This window comes from Octopus bimaculoides, chromosome 9 (assembly GCF_001194135.2).
Source record: "Octopus bimaculoides isolate UCB-OBI-ISO-001 chromosome 9, ASM119413v2, whole genome shotgun sequence".
In the NCBI taxonomy this organism is placed as follows: domain Eukaryota; kingdom Metazoa; phylum Mollusca; class Cephalopoda; order Octopoda; family Octopodidae; genus Octopus; species Octopus bimaculoides.
In genome coordinates, this window is record NC_068989.1 from 41286356 (window position 1) to 41300460 (window position 14105).

The 14105-nt window shown below is 39.6% G+C and overlaps 1 protein-coding gene across 6 annotated transcripts in view; it reads right to left on the reverse strand.

The window, feature by feature from the left end:
- LOC106871175 (uncharacterized) overlaps positions 1–14105 on the reverse strand; it is a 181712-nt gene that overhangs the window by 91719 nt on the left and 75888 nt on the right. For all 6 annotated transcript variants that reach the window (XR_008264888.1, XM_052970651.1, XM_052970653.1 and 3 more), the window contains exon 6: positions 6968–7310. Coding sequence is in view for 5 of the 6 variants with exons in the window: in XM_052970651.1 (XP_052826611.1) it covers positions 6968–7310 (343 nt within the window). In the remaining variant the exon portion in view is untranslated. The remainder of the gene's footprint in view (positions 1–6967; positions 7311–14105) is intronic.

Sequence of the window (14105 nt, forward strand, 5' to 3'; positions counted from 1 at the left end):
ATAGTAGAAGACATTTGCCCAAGGTGCCACGCAGTGGGACTGAACACAGAACCATGTGGTTGGAAAGCAAGCTACTTACCACACAGCCACTCCTGCGCCTATATAAAATATTAAATTTTTTTTTAATACAATTCCTAATAATATTTAATTATAGAAATACAGTAGGATGGTTTGTGTTTTTTCAAATGGTTATGTAGGTCCAAAGGACTAAAATAGGAAGCAAAGGGGTGTATAGGCAAAAAATAGTTGAGAACCACAGATCTAAATGAAAAAGTCTCCTAGAAAGACAAAAGACATGTTAAAAAACTTTCATACACTTGACAGCTATTTTCAGTGACTGAATGAGAACAAAACTATAGTGATGATGGACCATCCTCATGATGGGTCACATTTATACAAAACTTTACAGCAAGAAATAAGTTTCACACCTGCACGGCAATTCTTTTAACCAAAATATAAATAACCATACAATTGAACTGAAACAAGAGAAAGCTAAGATATGGTAGTCCCATCATACGGCTTTTTTTTAAGATAAATTTATGGTTTCCTACTTTATACCTGTATATATAATTATCATGACTCAGTGGTTAGAACATTGGACTTAGAATTGTGAGGTCATGAGTTCAATTGCCAGATCTGGTTGTGTGTTGTGTTCTTAAGCAAGACACTTTATTTCATGTTGCTCCAGTTCACTCAGCTATAGAAATGAGTTGTGAAGTCACTGGTGCCAAGCTGTATCGGCTTTTGCCTTTCCCTTGGACAACAATGGTAGCATGGAGAGGGGAGACTGCTATGCATGGGCAACTGCTAGCCTTCCACAAACAACCTCACCCAGGATTGTGCCTTGGAGGTGCAAACCCATGGTCATTCATGACCAAAGGGATCTTAATATATCGCAATATTGTTGTTACATGCACAAAATCAGACAGTCTTCCCCACAAAACCATGTCAAAATATCTTCCAATATGTAAATGAAACATACTAAATTTGCTTCTTTCCACAAAATACCCTTCTAAAATAGGAGTACATCTTTTGCAAGAATGCATCTTGTGCTGTACATCAGCATATGCAGTAATTAAGACAAAGATTAGTACACATTTCAGTCACACAAAATCATTTATTAGTCATGAAGTTTCAACAAAAACTGGAGCCCTGAGGTCACTTGCACCTCATTCTTCACAATAACATCAATTAACTCAAATGCAGGGCCTTCCTTTAATTCTACTTAAATTTCAGTGGATGACAACTGGATGTTAGATGAAGTATTATAATTTCTTTTTTTTTTTTGCTATATGTCAGACTTTATAGATCTTGCAAGTGAGAGGTATAAATAGTTTCAACCAAACTTTTCTTTATTTTGTTTTATTTAATCAATTTTCAAACCTTTTTCTTTTCCCATAGTTCAGTAAGAAGTACACTTCTTCTATTTCAATTAACTTTCAATAGAACTTTGTCATTATTAACCCTTTAGCATTTAAACTGGCCATATCTGACCCAAATATTCTTGTTCTATGGTCAACCAGCCATATCTGGCTTCTCACACCTACCTTACAATGTCATTCTAAAAAGAAACAATCACGTCATCAAAATCTCAAAGCTATGAGTTAAAGCATGATTAATTTAAAACAATGTGAATAAGTATTACAGTTGACAATAAAATCTGAATGCTAAAGGTTTAAAATGCTGTTTGGAACATAAATTAACATGAAATTTGATGGAAGGTTAAAAATTTATTATCCAACCATCTCATTCTCGGTCTACTCCTAGGCCTCCTACCAGGTGGCTTGGTTTGAAGGATTCATCTTGTCATTTTATCCTTCAACATTCTATTTACATGACCATAGTACCAGGGCTGTGACTTCTCAATGCAGAAAAGTAGCAGACACTTTGGAGAGACACTTTGATCTCCAAGCTATGCACCTTGTTGAATAACATTACACCAGAGATGGTTGGATAATATCCATAGTCTCAGTTGGGTATTCTTAGGAATCCATCCAGGAAGTTTAATAACAGTTGCTTCTGATAGGACCATTAGAGGAGTTACCTGAGGACTCTACTCTAAAAACCTATCCAGAAATAGTTGGAGAAGACAGATAAATGGGTGGATGGATGGATGGACAGACAGACAGATAAATGAATGGATGCATGGATGGATGGATGGTTGGTTGGTCAGTCATAAATTTAGGTCACTTTAAACAATAAGCCAGTATCATACAACCTGGACTTGGTATCAAAACGGTTGAAATAGTGCAATTAGTGCTAATTAGGAAAATGGAATCTCAACCAACAAAGATGAAGTAAGGACATAAAGAACTGGATAAGATCGACTCTGGTGTAATATAAGTCTGCAACATGGGACCACAGTGGCATGAGGGGTGAGATCTCAGACTATGCCTATCGTGCAGGACAGTCATTCGTTCATATTTGGGTAACTTCTTGTACTACTGCCACTGCTACTTCTGCCACTTGTTAGTACTACAACTATTCCTTCTACTACTATAACTACTACCACCACCACCACTGCCACCTCTACTGATAGTCACACTACTACTGCAACGCACCAAAGAAGACATGGGTGAAACAAACTGAAGAAGACCTGAAGTCATAGCGCCTTGACGTCAAGCATGAATAAGGCCAACACCATGGATCGGAAAGCAGGGAATAACATCATTACCAGAGTCCATCAATCAGCAGCACCCATAGCAGTGTATTAGTTGAGGGGACAGCCTCCACCCTTGGTCACCAGCTTGGGATTTTACTAACTTACTTACTACTGCATCAGCTATTACAACTGGCAATACTACTGCCACTTGTTACTACAACTACTGCAGGTGCTACTACAGCTTCTACTATTACTGCTGCTTACTACTACTACTACTACTACTACTAGTACTACTACTACTACTACTACTGCTACTACTACTACTAATACTACTACTACTACTATTGGTGGTGGTGTATCTAATATGAGTGTTTTTGTATCAAATACAAGTGTGGATTGATAGAGTGACACAAACAATAGCATCTGCTACCACCTTCACTACTCCTGCTGCCATCACATCTACCACCACCACCACTATCACCACCACCACCACTATCACCACCACCACCACCATCATCCTCATAACAACTACTACTACTGCTACTACTACTGCTACTACTACTACTACTACTACTTGAATTGCTTGCCAAGTCTTTTATGATTATTTTGGCGATTGTCCAGATAAACTTAACCAAGTCAACACCTCAGTTTCAATTTCCAACTTTAGCAACTTCCTCATCACACGTACCCACACCTCACATATTCCCACCCAGCCACACCCATTCAACCCCACCACCAACTTTGTGATTCATCTATGAATCTCAGAACTGTCTTTTTTTTCTACAGAGATGGCAAAAAACCTGTATATCACCTCTTCTTGTCATTTCGATAACATCAATTAAAGTGACAAGCAGGCAGAATCATTAGCACGCCAAGCTAAATGCTTAGCGGCATTTTATCTGTCATTATGTTCTGAGTTCAAATTCCACCAAGGTCAACTATGCTTTTTATTCTTTCAGGGATGATAAAATGAGTACAAGATGAGCACTGAGGTTGAAGTAATCAACTTAAATCCTCACCTCATCTTACTGGTCTTGTGTGGCCTTGTACAGCCATTATTATGACAGCAATTAAAGTGGCAAGATGGCAGAATCATTAGCACATTGGACAAAATGCTTAGCAGCATTTTGTCAGTCTTTATGTTCTGAGTTCAAATTCTACTGAGGTTGACTTCGCCTTTCACCCTTTCAGAGTCGATAAAATAAATATCAGTTGAGCATTGGGCTCAATGTAATCAACTAGCTCCCTCCTCTGAACCTCTGGCTTTATACCAAAAGTAGAAGCTATTATTATAACATCAATTATATTCACAACAAGAACATCAGTTGCTGCAGCAGAATGACAGAAACAGCTGAAGCACCACACTAAATGCTTCACTGTATTTAGTCCTTTCCTTTTATAATCTCAGCTCAAATTTCATCAAAGGTGACTTTACTATTCAAATAAATAAAGTGAACAGGGATCTTCATGAGATTCAACAATGAGGATTCAGTTGCTTGATCTTCTAGATTACCTGCTCTTGAATTAGCACATAAGTGGTGGAATATTCCACAGACATGTGTACCATTAATGTAACCCTCAAGTATAATCACTGTGACACAGTGTGCAACTGACAAGGATGTACGTTTGAATTACGGGTACAATTCATCTGACAGGCTTCTGCACAGTTTCCATCAACCCAATTTCACTCAAGAAGCTTGAGTCAACCTGTAGTAAAGATGAAAGGTCTGAAGTAAATCTCAAGGTGCCATGCAGTGGGACTGAACCTGAGACCTTATGCAGTGAACTTCATAAATATTCAATCAGGCTGCATGCAAATCAAGATTCTAAAACACATAAAATGCCATCAGTCTTGTACGAGAGTTAATAAAGATCTGGACCAGCTCATAGATTAGTTGCCATATGAAGATCCTATTGTACCAGAGCATTGACCTGTCAACAGTAGTCTATGCAGGAGAAACTTGAAAATGACTACATTCCATCAATGGTGTTTATGCAGAATACACTTGATCACCTACAGGGATATAATTGCAAACACTGAAGTCCTGAGAAGAGCCAATCAGCACAGCTTGCAGGAGATTGTGGCAAAAAAAAAAAAGAGACTTGCAAGTCATGTTTTCCAACTACCAGAAGAATGAATACTGAAGACAGTTACACAATGGATGAAGAAAGAGAGGAAGACATGGCTCGCTATCTTCAAAGAAGATCTGAAGCAACTTAGTATCACCTAGGAAGATGCAAGCAGCTATACTCAAAGTGAGATTATTGGAGATGTCTAGCTGACCAATGTACAAGCCAACTATAAGAGAGGATCTAAGACTAAGAGTAAGACATACTGAAGTTGATTCAAATTTCTCTTGCTACTACTAAAATGATTAACTTTGAGTTGATATTAAGAATTTATGTACTGATTTACTCCTATTTTGGCATCTATTAGGTTCAAATTGGTTGGAAGTCAGCAAAGAAAAGATCTGTATTACAGTTCTAGATACAGGGTAGAATTTAAAAGAGAAATTCTGGGAAAGACATCATTGAGTATTACAAAAATAGCTTCTCTTCCTCTGAAGAATAACTTCTATGTTGGCCCAACTAACATCAGCTAGTAGTTCTTCCACATAACCCCTAACTCAGACTCCATATTAACCACTTTTCCCAATTATTCTTAACTAAAACATTAAGCAAATTGAAATCCCACTTCACCCTGTTTTTACTGCCTAAAAATGTCCAGACTGAACCATAATGATCTCAGAAGTCTTGGAGAACCTGAAAATGTCATGGCCACAGGCCTTTCCTTCTGACTGAACAATTTTGACTTGGATCTATCATGAGCCCAAGGACTTATAAGACTTATAAGCTTAACCTGCTTTCCAGGGTATATGAGTGTCCAAGATTAGAACATTTCTCCCACCATTGAATGGAATGTCAATCTGTCATGGAGTTACCTTCTCAGTTATTGCTCATTTACAGTTGAATGAACTGGAACAATGTGAAATGAAGTGTTCTGCTCAAGAAAACAATGCACTACCCAGTCCAGGAATCGAAATCATAATCATATAATTATGAATGCAACACTCTAACCGCTGAACTATTAAACAAAAAAAAAAAAAGAATCTATATCATTGAATTCTTTTGTTCTACCTTACACCTTAAATTAGAATAAGGATCCTTTGTTCATTGAGCCCCACCAACTGACCAATCAGCCAACCAACCAGAATCTGATGCAAAAAAAAAGGGGCAATTCAATGGATATTAGTTATCAGCAGGAAAAATTTAGGCAAAGTGTGAATGACAGCAGGTTATTATTCTGGGTGCAGAGAATTAGAAAAAGTGGTTAATCAAAGGCCAGGATAAGGTGTAATAGAAAAAGGGATGAGATACATCAGAGGTGAGACACAGCCTAATCAGGGGCCAGCATAAGGTGAGTTAGAGCAGTGTGTGAGACACAGTAGAGGTGAGACACAGCCAGAGTGAGACACAGTAAGGGTGTGATACAACAGGAATGTGTCAGGAGTACCTGAGAAGAGCTGGTATGTTTACTTCTAAGGCTTATCTTTCATAAGCTAGAAAGACACCCACTTGGAGGGGAATACTCTGTGCATTCCCATTTTAATGTGGAATACACTAACTAATCATAGAACAACAACATTCCTCACAGAAACACAGTATTCAGACCCAGAACCTGGATACAACATTAAGACAGAAGATCAGGGTAACTGGTAAATTGTAATGAAACTGACCATTCTCAAACCAATCTGGTACCTACTCCTCCACAGCTAGGCAGACTGCAGTAATGTAGGCTAAAACGTCCCTTCTAAATTTGCACTGAAATATCAGTAAAAGATTTGAACACTAGACCTCTGAGCAAGTAGAACAAAACCTTTATCTACACACAGAACACATGACTAATTAAAGACAAGGCTCTCATGCTGAGAGCTAAATCGTACACCCACATATACACAAACACACTATGGGCTTCCACACAGCATCTGTCAACCGACTTCCAATCACAAGACTTTAATCAATCCAAGGCTATTGTAGAAGACATTTGCCTATGGTGTCATGCAGTAGAATTGAACCTAGAATCAATACAATAAAGTAGTAGCAAGTAGATACAAACAGCAGGTGACACTCCAACTACCCTAACTTATATGAGCAGAGTTTAGTGTCTTGCTCAAGAACACTGTACTATGTCAGACACTGGATAGAAATACTTCAGTACTGTAAGTGCTTGAGGACTAAAGTCTCCCCTGTGAACATAAGAAGTATAATGCTATGATATTAATGCCTTTCTCCAAGGAGATGAGAAAGTTAGCAGCAATGTCATTAAGACCAGAAAGAAACAGAAGAGAAATGACAATGACTTACTCTGTAGTAACTTCTCTTTCGTCGAGTGAGATATGGCTTTGATGCATGCAACTGGTATCATTGTCGTGGTTAGGCCAGTCAAGATGCCTGTTGAAGGGTGATGAACATGATGAAGATGTCGACATTGCTGATGGCGCATTGGGAGAAGTGGCTTCCACCAAATGCAAGTGTGTGTCCTTTGATTGTGCCACATGTACAGCAGCTAGGTACTTCTCCCTCTCTGCATTTGAGGTAAATCTCTTCAAATCATCCTCCTTCACTTGTATCGAGTTGGGGTTCAGCAGTTCATAAATAGAGGATAACAATAATTCTCGATCTTCAAGAGCTATTTCCTTTAAAGTATCTGTAGAAGAAAATTCAAAGAAAGAATTAAGGCTAAAAATGGACATTTAAGAATGAGGTTTAAGTCAAGTCTAAATATGATAAACAGATTAATGGTACAGTCTTTTGCTTCTTCTTTGATATTCTATTTTCACATGCACACCAAATTCTTCCTGCACTAAGAAGTTTGCTTCCCAACCACATGGTTCTAGGTTCAGTCCCACTGTGTGGCACTTTGGGCAATTATCTTCTCCTATAGCCATGAGTTGACCAAAACCTTGTGAGCAAATTTGGTAGATAGAAACTGAAAGAAGCCCATCATATATATGTGTATGTGTGTCTTTCTTTGTATATGTGTTCATTCCCCCATCACTGCTTGACAAACAGCATGGGTGTGTTTACGTATGTCCCCATAACTTGGCAGTTTGGCAAAAGAGACCAACAAAATAAGTACCAGGCCTTACAGAAAATAATAAGTACAGAAGTTGATAAGTTTGACTAAAATTCTTCAAAACGGTGCCCCATCATGGTTGCACTCTAATGACTGAAACAAGTATACAATACTATCTTCAGACAGCCTGAATCTTCAATTTTCCAAACACATTCAGTTGATTCTGTCAGGATTACAGTATTTGCACTTACATTAACACTCATCCAAACTCTTTTCATACCAAACTCTTTCGAAACTTTTCCTAGTACTATGATATATTATGTTCGAACCTTTTTGCGTTCAGATTACTCGATCAAATCTAAGGCTTATTTATTCACATTGTTTTGAATTAATCATGCATTATCTCATAGCTTTGAAATTTTGATGAAGTTAACGTTTATTTTTAGACTGATATTAGAGGGTAGGTGTGAAAGACCAAATCTAGCTGTTTTGAACACAAAACAGATAGAATATTTGGGCCAGATGTGACTGGTTTAAATCCTAAAGAGTTAAAAGGATCTAAATTAAAACCTTCCATCAAAATTTCATGTCAAATTCCCAAACCAGCTTAATAACAACAAAGTTATTTTGCTAGTGGTGTCACTTATTAGAAGTATGGTAATGATAGGGTAAGCAAACTGGTTACTGTTTTCAAAGGTAATTGTCCAAAAATATACAAACAAACTTTCCAGGCTCTTTCAATTGTTAAGCACCTTTTTATATGCATGAGGCAGAAAAACTGGCAGAATCATAAGAGTGCCAGATAGAATGTCTTGTAGTATTTACTCTCGTTCTCTGTACTCTGGGTTCAAATATCACTCAAGGCAACTTTGCCTCAATGGGAAGCATGGAAAAGTGGACTTTAAAGAATGATGATGATGACACACACACACACACAGAAATATATAAAGAAGAAGAAGAAGAAGAAGAAGAAGAAGAAGAAGAAGAAGAAGGAGGAGGAGGAGGAGGAGGAGGAGGAAGAGAAGAAGAAGAAGAAGAAGAAGAAGAAGAAGAAGAAGAAGATTTCGGCCCATTATTCTCAGTATCTCTCTACACGGTGGGCCTGCAACAGCTGGACGTATTGCCTTGCAACCGGGCTCATGCCACTTCTGTGGTCTGATACACTTTCACAAACCTCCTGGTAATCCAAGCACTACCCTCAACTGCTTTCTCCCCACATTCCTTGATGATCCTCCTCACAGCAGATACACTAGCCACCTTCAGAAACCTTCTGAGAGAAGCTGCTGGGAAATCCCTGCAGCCAACCTTGAACGCAACCAGCTCACAGATGTAACCCTTCATCCGAATCTCAGCTATCAGCTCTTCATAGCCCAACAGCTTCTACTCATGGGCCTCAGCAATGCTCTCCTCCCATAGCATTGTCAGCTCCCCAAGTACCACATGTCTCTGACCCTCATCTACTAAAACAAGGTCAGGCTGGAGTACTGACACCACGATGCTTTCAGGCAATGGCTTGTCCACAAAAACCTCCCATTTTCTGTCTTTGGCCTGCCGAGGTTCCAGTCTCTTTGGCATCACACCTTGCTGCACAAATGCTGTCATGCACAATCTTAGTTCAGGCACTCGACTCTCTCTTGCAGCTGAAGCAACAACATGTAGCACTAAATTATGACTAAATGTATACCACCCTGACTGGAGTGCTTTTGGGCAAGCTGACAGGATGTGTTTGAGGCTGCCATACTTCCCACACAAGTGGTACTGGGGACTCTCTTGGATACCTTATTTTTTTAGATTCGCTGGAGACGGATGCACATCATAAGCAGTCTGGATCAGAGCTTTCAAATGCCCTGCACTCAACCGCCACCAATCAGACCACTTCAACTCCAGCTTTTCGACATCATCCCAATTCAGCCACCGACCCTACTGTGCTTGTTGCACTGCATGACCCAGACGTCTCTCATCTTCCAGCTGCCTTACTTGTTGTTCACATAGCTTCTGCTGTTCTTGTTTACTTAACTCAGATCAAAACCACTCTCTCTTGACAAGCCCCACACCAGTCCTGCTGTCTATAATCACTCCACACACTCCAGCATGCTGGGTCATCTCATCAAGCTACTGCATCACCTGTGACCTTCCACTTCCTACCAGTTTTAAAATCTGGTGGATTGCCCTGGATCACAGTGTCCCTTGACTCAGACAGCATCAATCACAGACGCACCTTGGAGACCTTGTACTCCTCCACTAGTGACGTCAGGGGCAACTGGAGCATACCCTGGTTGCCATAAAGGGCAACAGATGAAAGGCACTTCGAAAGGGCAAGCCACTTCCTTACCTTCTTATTGATCTTACGTTCAACTGTTTCAATCCTTGTTAGAGAAACTTCATACACAGTTATGTACCACAGCAGTCTTGGGAGCAACCCAAAATGCATGTACCACACCTTGAACTTCCCTGGCAAACTTGCTTGATCAATGCTCTTTAGCCCTGTCTCTGCCTGCTTCTGCAGTTCAACACCACGATGCTTATCTGTGAGGGGAAAACTGACTTTTGACACTTTGCTCACGAACAGTTGGTATTTGCTCTCCACTGATGCTGAAAACCAAATTTACAAGCGATCCACCCTTCAGTGAAAGGTCTAAATGCTATCCGACTCCAGCTGATCAGTTCAGACAGTCTATTCACCATGTCTCTGGCAACGTTGATATTCTCCTGCGCAATGGTGAGATCATCCATGAACACTCTCAGTTTTACTTCTCCTCGGTTGAACCTGTGCTCAGGCATTAAGCCCCTCAGTATAATCTCCATGACCATCACAAAAAGGGTTGGTGAGATGGCACAGCCCATTGCAATCCCCTTTTGTAGATCAATGTATTCAGTGGTGTACTTTGCAATAGAGAACCGAAACATGAACTGGTCAAAGTATATGGATAGAATGCTTTGGAGTTTCTGGGGCACATAGAAGAACTCCAGGGCTACCTGTATCATGTTATGAGGCACAGAACCATATGCATTTGCTAGGTGCAGTCATACAACATGCAGCTCCTTATACAATGCTTTCTTCTCTATATGTATGTATACACACACACATGCACACATATATATGTATGTATACATATAAATACATGAACTCACACATATGCATACACAATGAGCTCTCATACACTTTCTGTTTATCAAATTTCCCTCACATTGTATTATTAAACTCCAAGATGCGTTGGGGAATTCAAGAAGACCTGTCCACCACAACAGAATTGAGGTTCCACATAAAAAGCACTGGTGCTGATGTCATGTAAAAAGCGCCAAGTACACTCCATAAAGTGATTGGCATCATGAAGGGTATCCAGCTGTAAAAACCAAGCCAAAACAGACACTGGAACCTGGTGTGGTCCCTGACCTAGCCAGTTCCTGTCAAGCTGCCCAACCCATGCCAGCATGGAAAACGGATATGAAATGATGATGATGATGACGATGGTAGCAGACATTTACTTAAGGTGCCACAGTATAATTTAACCCACAGCCATGTGGTTGCAAAGCAAAAATCTTAACTACACAGATTTGCCTGCACACACTGTTAGACTTTGGCACAGAAAGACTGACATATGTCTCAGAACCACTTCCAAGACATACTACAACGACAGCTAATAGAATGAAATGAAGAACACCTTGGTTTATAAAACAGGTATTAAAGACAGAAGAGGAAATGGTTGGCAGAGACAGCCTATATCGACATCCAGAGTTTTATCAATTTTATTTAAGTAAATCAGTGATGTGTGCAAAGTATAGAGATAGTGGGTTAGAGCAGAGTTGTATATTTGTATGACTGAGACATATGTATGTGAGTGTGTAGATATGAGAGTGTGTGTGTGTGTGTGTGTGTGTGTGTGTGTGTGTGTGTGTTTGTGATGTGCAAATGTAGATGTCTGTGCATGTGTGTATGTACACAAGTAGTAACTATGTGTATAAAATTAATGAGTATGTAAACAGAATCAGTGAATGTGTATTTATATACACTGCGGTTGTGGGATTGTGGGTATGAGTGTGAGTGTATGCAAATATAGAAAAGGTGTGTGTGTATGTGTGTATATATATATATATATATATACACACTAGTAGTGAGTATGTATGTGTAAAAGAAATGAGTATGTATGCATAATGAGTTAGTGAATACGTATGTACTCTGTATGTGTGTGTGTGTGTGTGTGTGTGTGTGTGTGTGTGCATGTACATGTTGAAGTAGTGAGTTTGTAGAGGTAATGTGTATGTATGAATAATGGAATGGGATACAGACACATACACACATATACATATATTATCATCATAATCATCATCACCAATATTTAATGGCAATGTTCCATATAGGTACAGGTTAAATGGTTCAGTTGCATTCAAAGGAACTAAAGGACTGCATCATGCTCCAATGTCTACTTTGACATGGTTTCTATGGCTGAATAACCTTGATAATGCCAACCACTTTACAGTGTGCACTAGGTGCTTCTTTTTTTTTTTTTCTTTTTTTTTTTGTACTACCATCACTAATGAAGTTGCCATACAGCTTGCAAGACTACAAATCCTGAGAGAGGCAGCTTTATGCAAGAAGATAAGTGTTAAAGCATGAGAGAAGAGGTCAGAGAAGAACAGGCATCTTGTTGTAGACGGGTTACATGACTGCTCACATTTTAGAAGAGAGAGTAATCAGTGTGGAGTAGAGAGGAGATAAAATTAGTGTTGTGGTTTCTGGGTGGACCCTCAAAGTATAAAGTGAGTAGAAGTGAATGGTGGGATGAGGAGCAGAAGAGCTGGGCATCTGGATGGGTAAAGGTTGCAATAATGTATGAAAGAGAGATGGGGAAGCGGGAGAGGGAGTCAATATTATGAATAAGTTAAGGCAGTGAGCTGGCAGAACTGTTAGCATGCTCGGCAAAATGCTTAGGGGCGTTCTGTCTTTCTTTACATTCTGAGTTCAAATTCTGCCAAGGCTGACTTTACCTTTCATTGTTTTGGGGTTGATAAAATAAGTACCAGCTGAGCATTGGTGTCGATGTAATCAACTTAACCACCCTCCTGGAATTGCTGGCCTTGTGCCAAAGTTTGAAATCAATATTTTTCATGCAGTGAAGGCAGCAAGCTGGCAAAATCATTAGCACACCAGGCAAAATGCTTAGTGGCAGTTCATCTGTTTTTACATTCATCATCATCGTTTAACATCCGCTTTCCATGCTAGCATGGGTTGGACGATTTGACTGAAGAATGGTGAACCAGGTGGTTATACCAGGCTCCAATCTGATTTGGCAGAGTTTCTACAGCTGGATGCCCTTCCTAACGCCAACCACTCCGAGTGTGTAGTAGGTGCTTTTACGTGCCACCAGCACGAAGGCCAGTCAGGCAGAACTGGCAATGGCCACGCTCAAAATGGTGTATTTTACATGCCACCCACATTCTGAATTCAAATTCTGCCAACATTGACTCTACCTTTCATCCTTTCAGGATCGATAAAATAAGTACCGGGTGTAATCAACTTATTCTCTCCCACAAACTTGCTGGCCTTGTGCCAAAATTTGAAGCCAAAGGTAAAAAGGGTAAGGACCCCCTTCAGTCATGAATGACCATGGGATGCATCTAGAAAGTTCCCCTCCACGGCACAAGTCAAGCAAGGTAATTCGGGGAAGACTGGCAATCACCCATGCATACCAGCCTCTCCTCTCCACACCATCAATATTATCCAAAGGAAAGGCAAAGGCCAATGCAGCTTGGTACCAGTGCCGTTGCAACTCATTTCTACAGCTGAGTGAACTGGAGCAACGTGAAGTAAAGTGTCTTGCTTAAGAACACAACACACAGCCCAAACCAAGACTCAAGCTCACTACCACATGAATGTGAGCCTGGTGCTCTAACCACTGAGCCATGTGAAGGAAAATAGAGTGACAACTGTAGTGATTGAGATGGGTGCAGGGGCAGAAGTAGTGAAGGGGTGGGGTGGGACTGGTGACCAATGATGCATAGGGGTGAAGAATAGCAGAACAGTAATGATATACAGCAGACAAGGATGAAAGAGATGACAAGTAGTTAGGTAGGGTACAAGAATGTTGGGGAGGGGAGAGAGGTAGGCATAGTGCATGGGGGAGAGTAAGAGACTGTATAGTGATGAGGGAGAGAGATAATTTGGAGAGAGATACATAGATATACATACATATATATACATATATATATATAATAATATTATTAGGGACAAAATCCAAAATTACAGGTAAAAAACTCAATTAAAATCAATTTATAAAAAATTAAATTGAGCCTTATAGATAAAGTATATATAAAATATATATAGTTTTAGGGAAAATAACCAATTTTCAAGAACTCATCGATGAAAATCCACTATCACATATAGAAAAATTAATAATTAAAAGCACAATAAATGAGTATAATATAAAG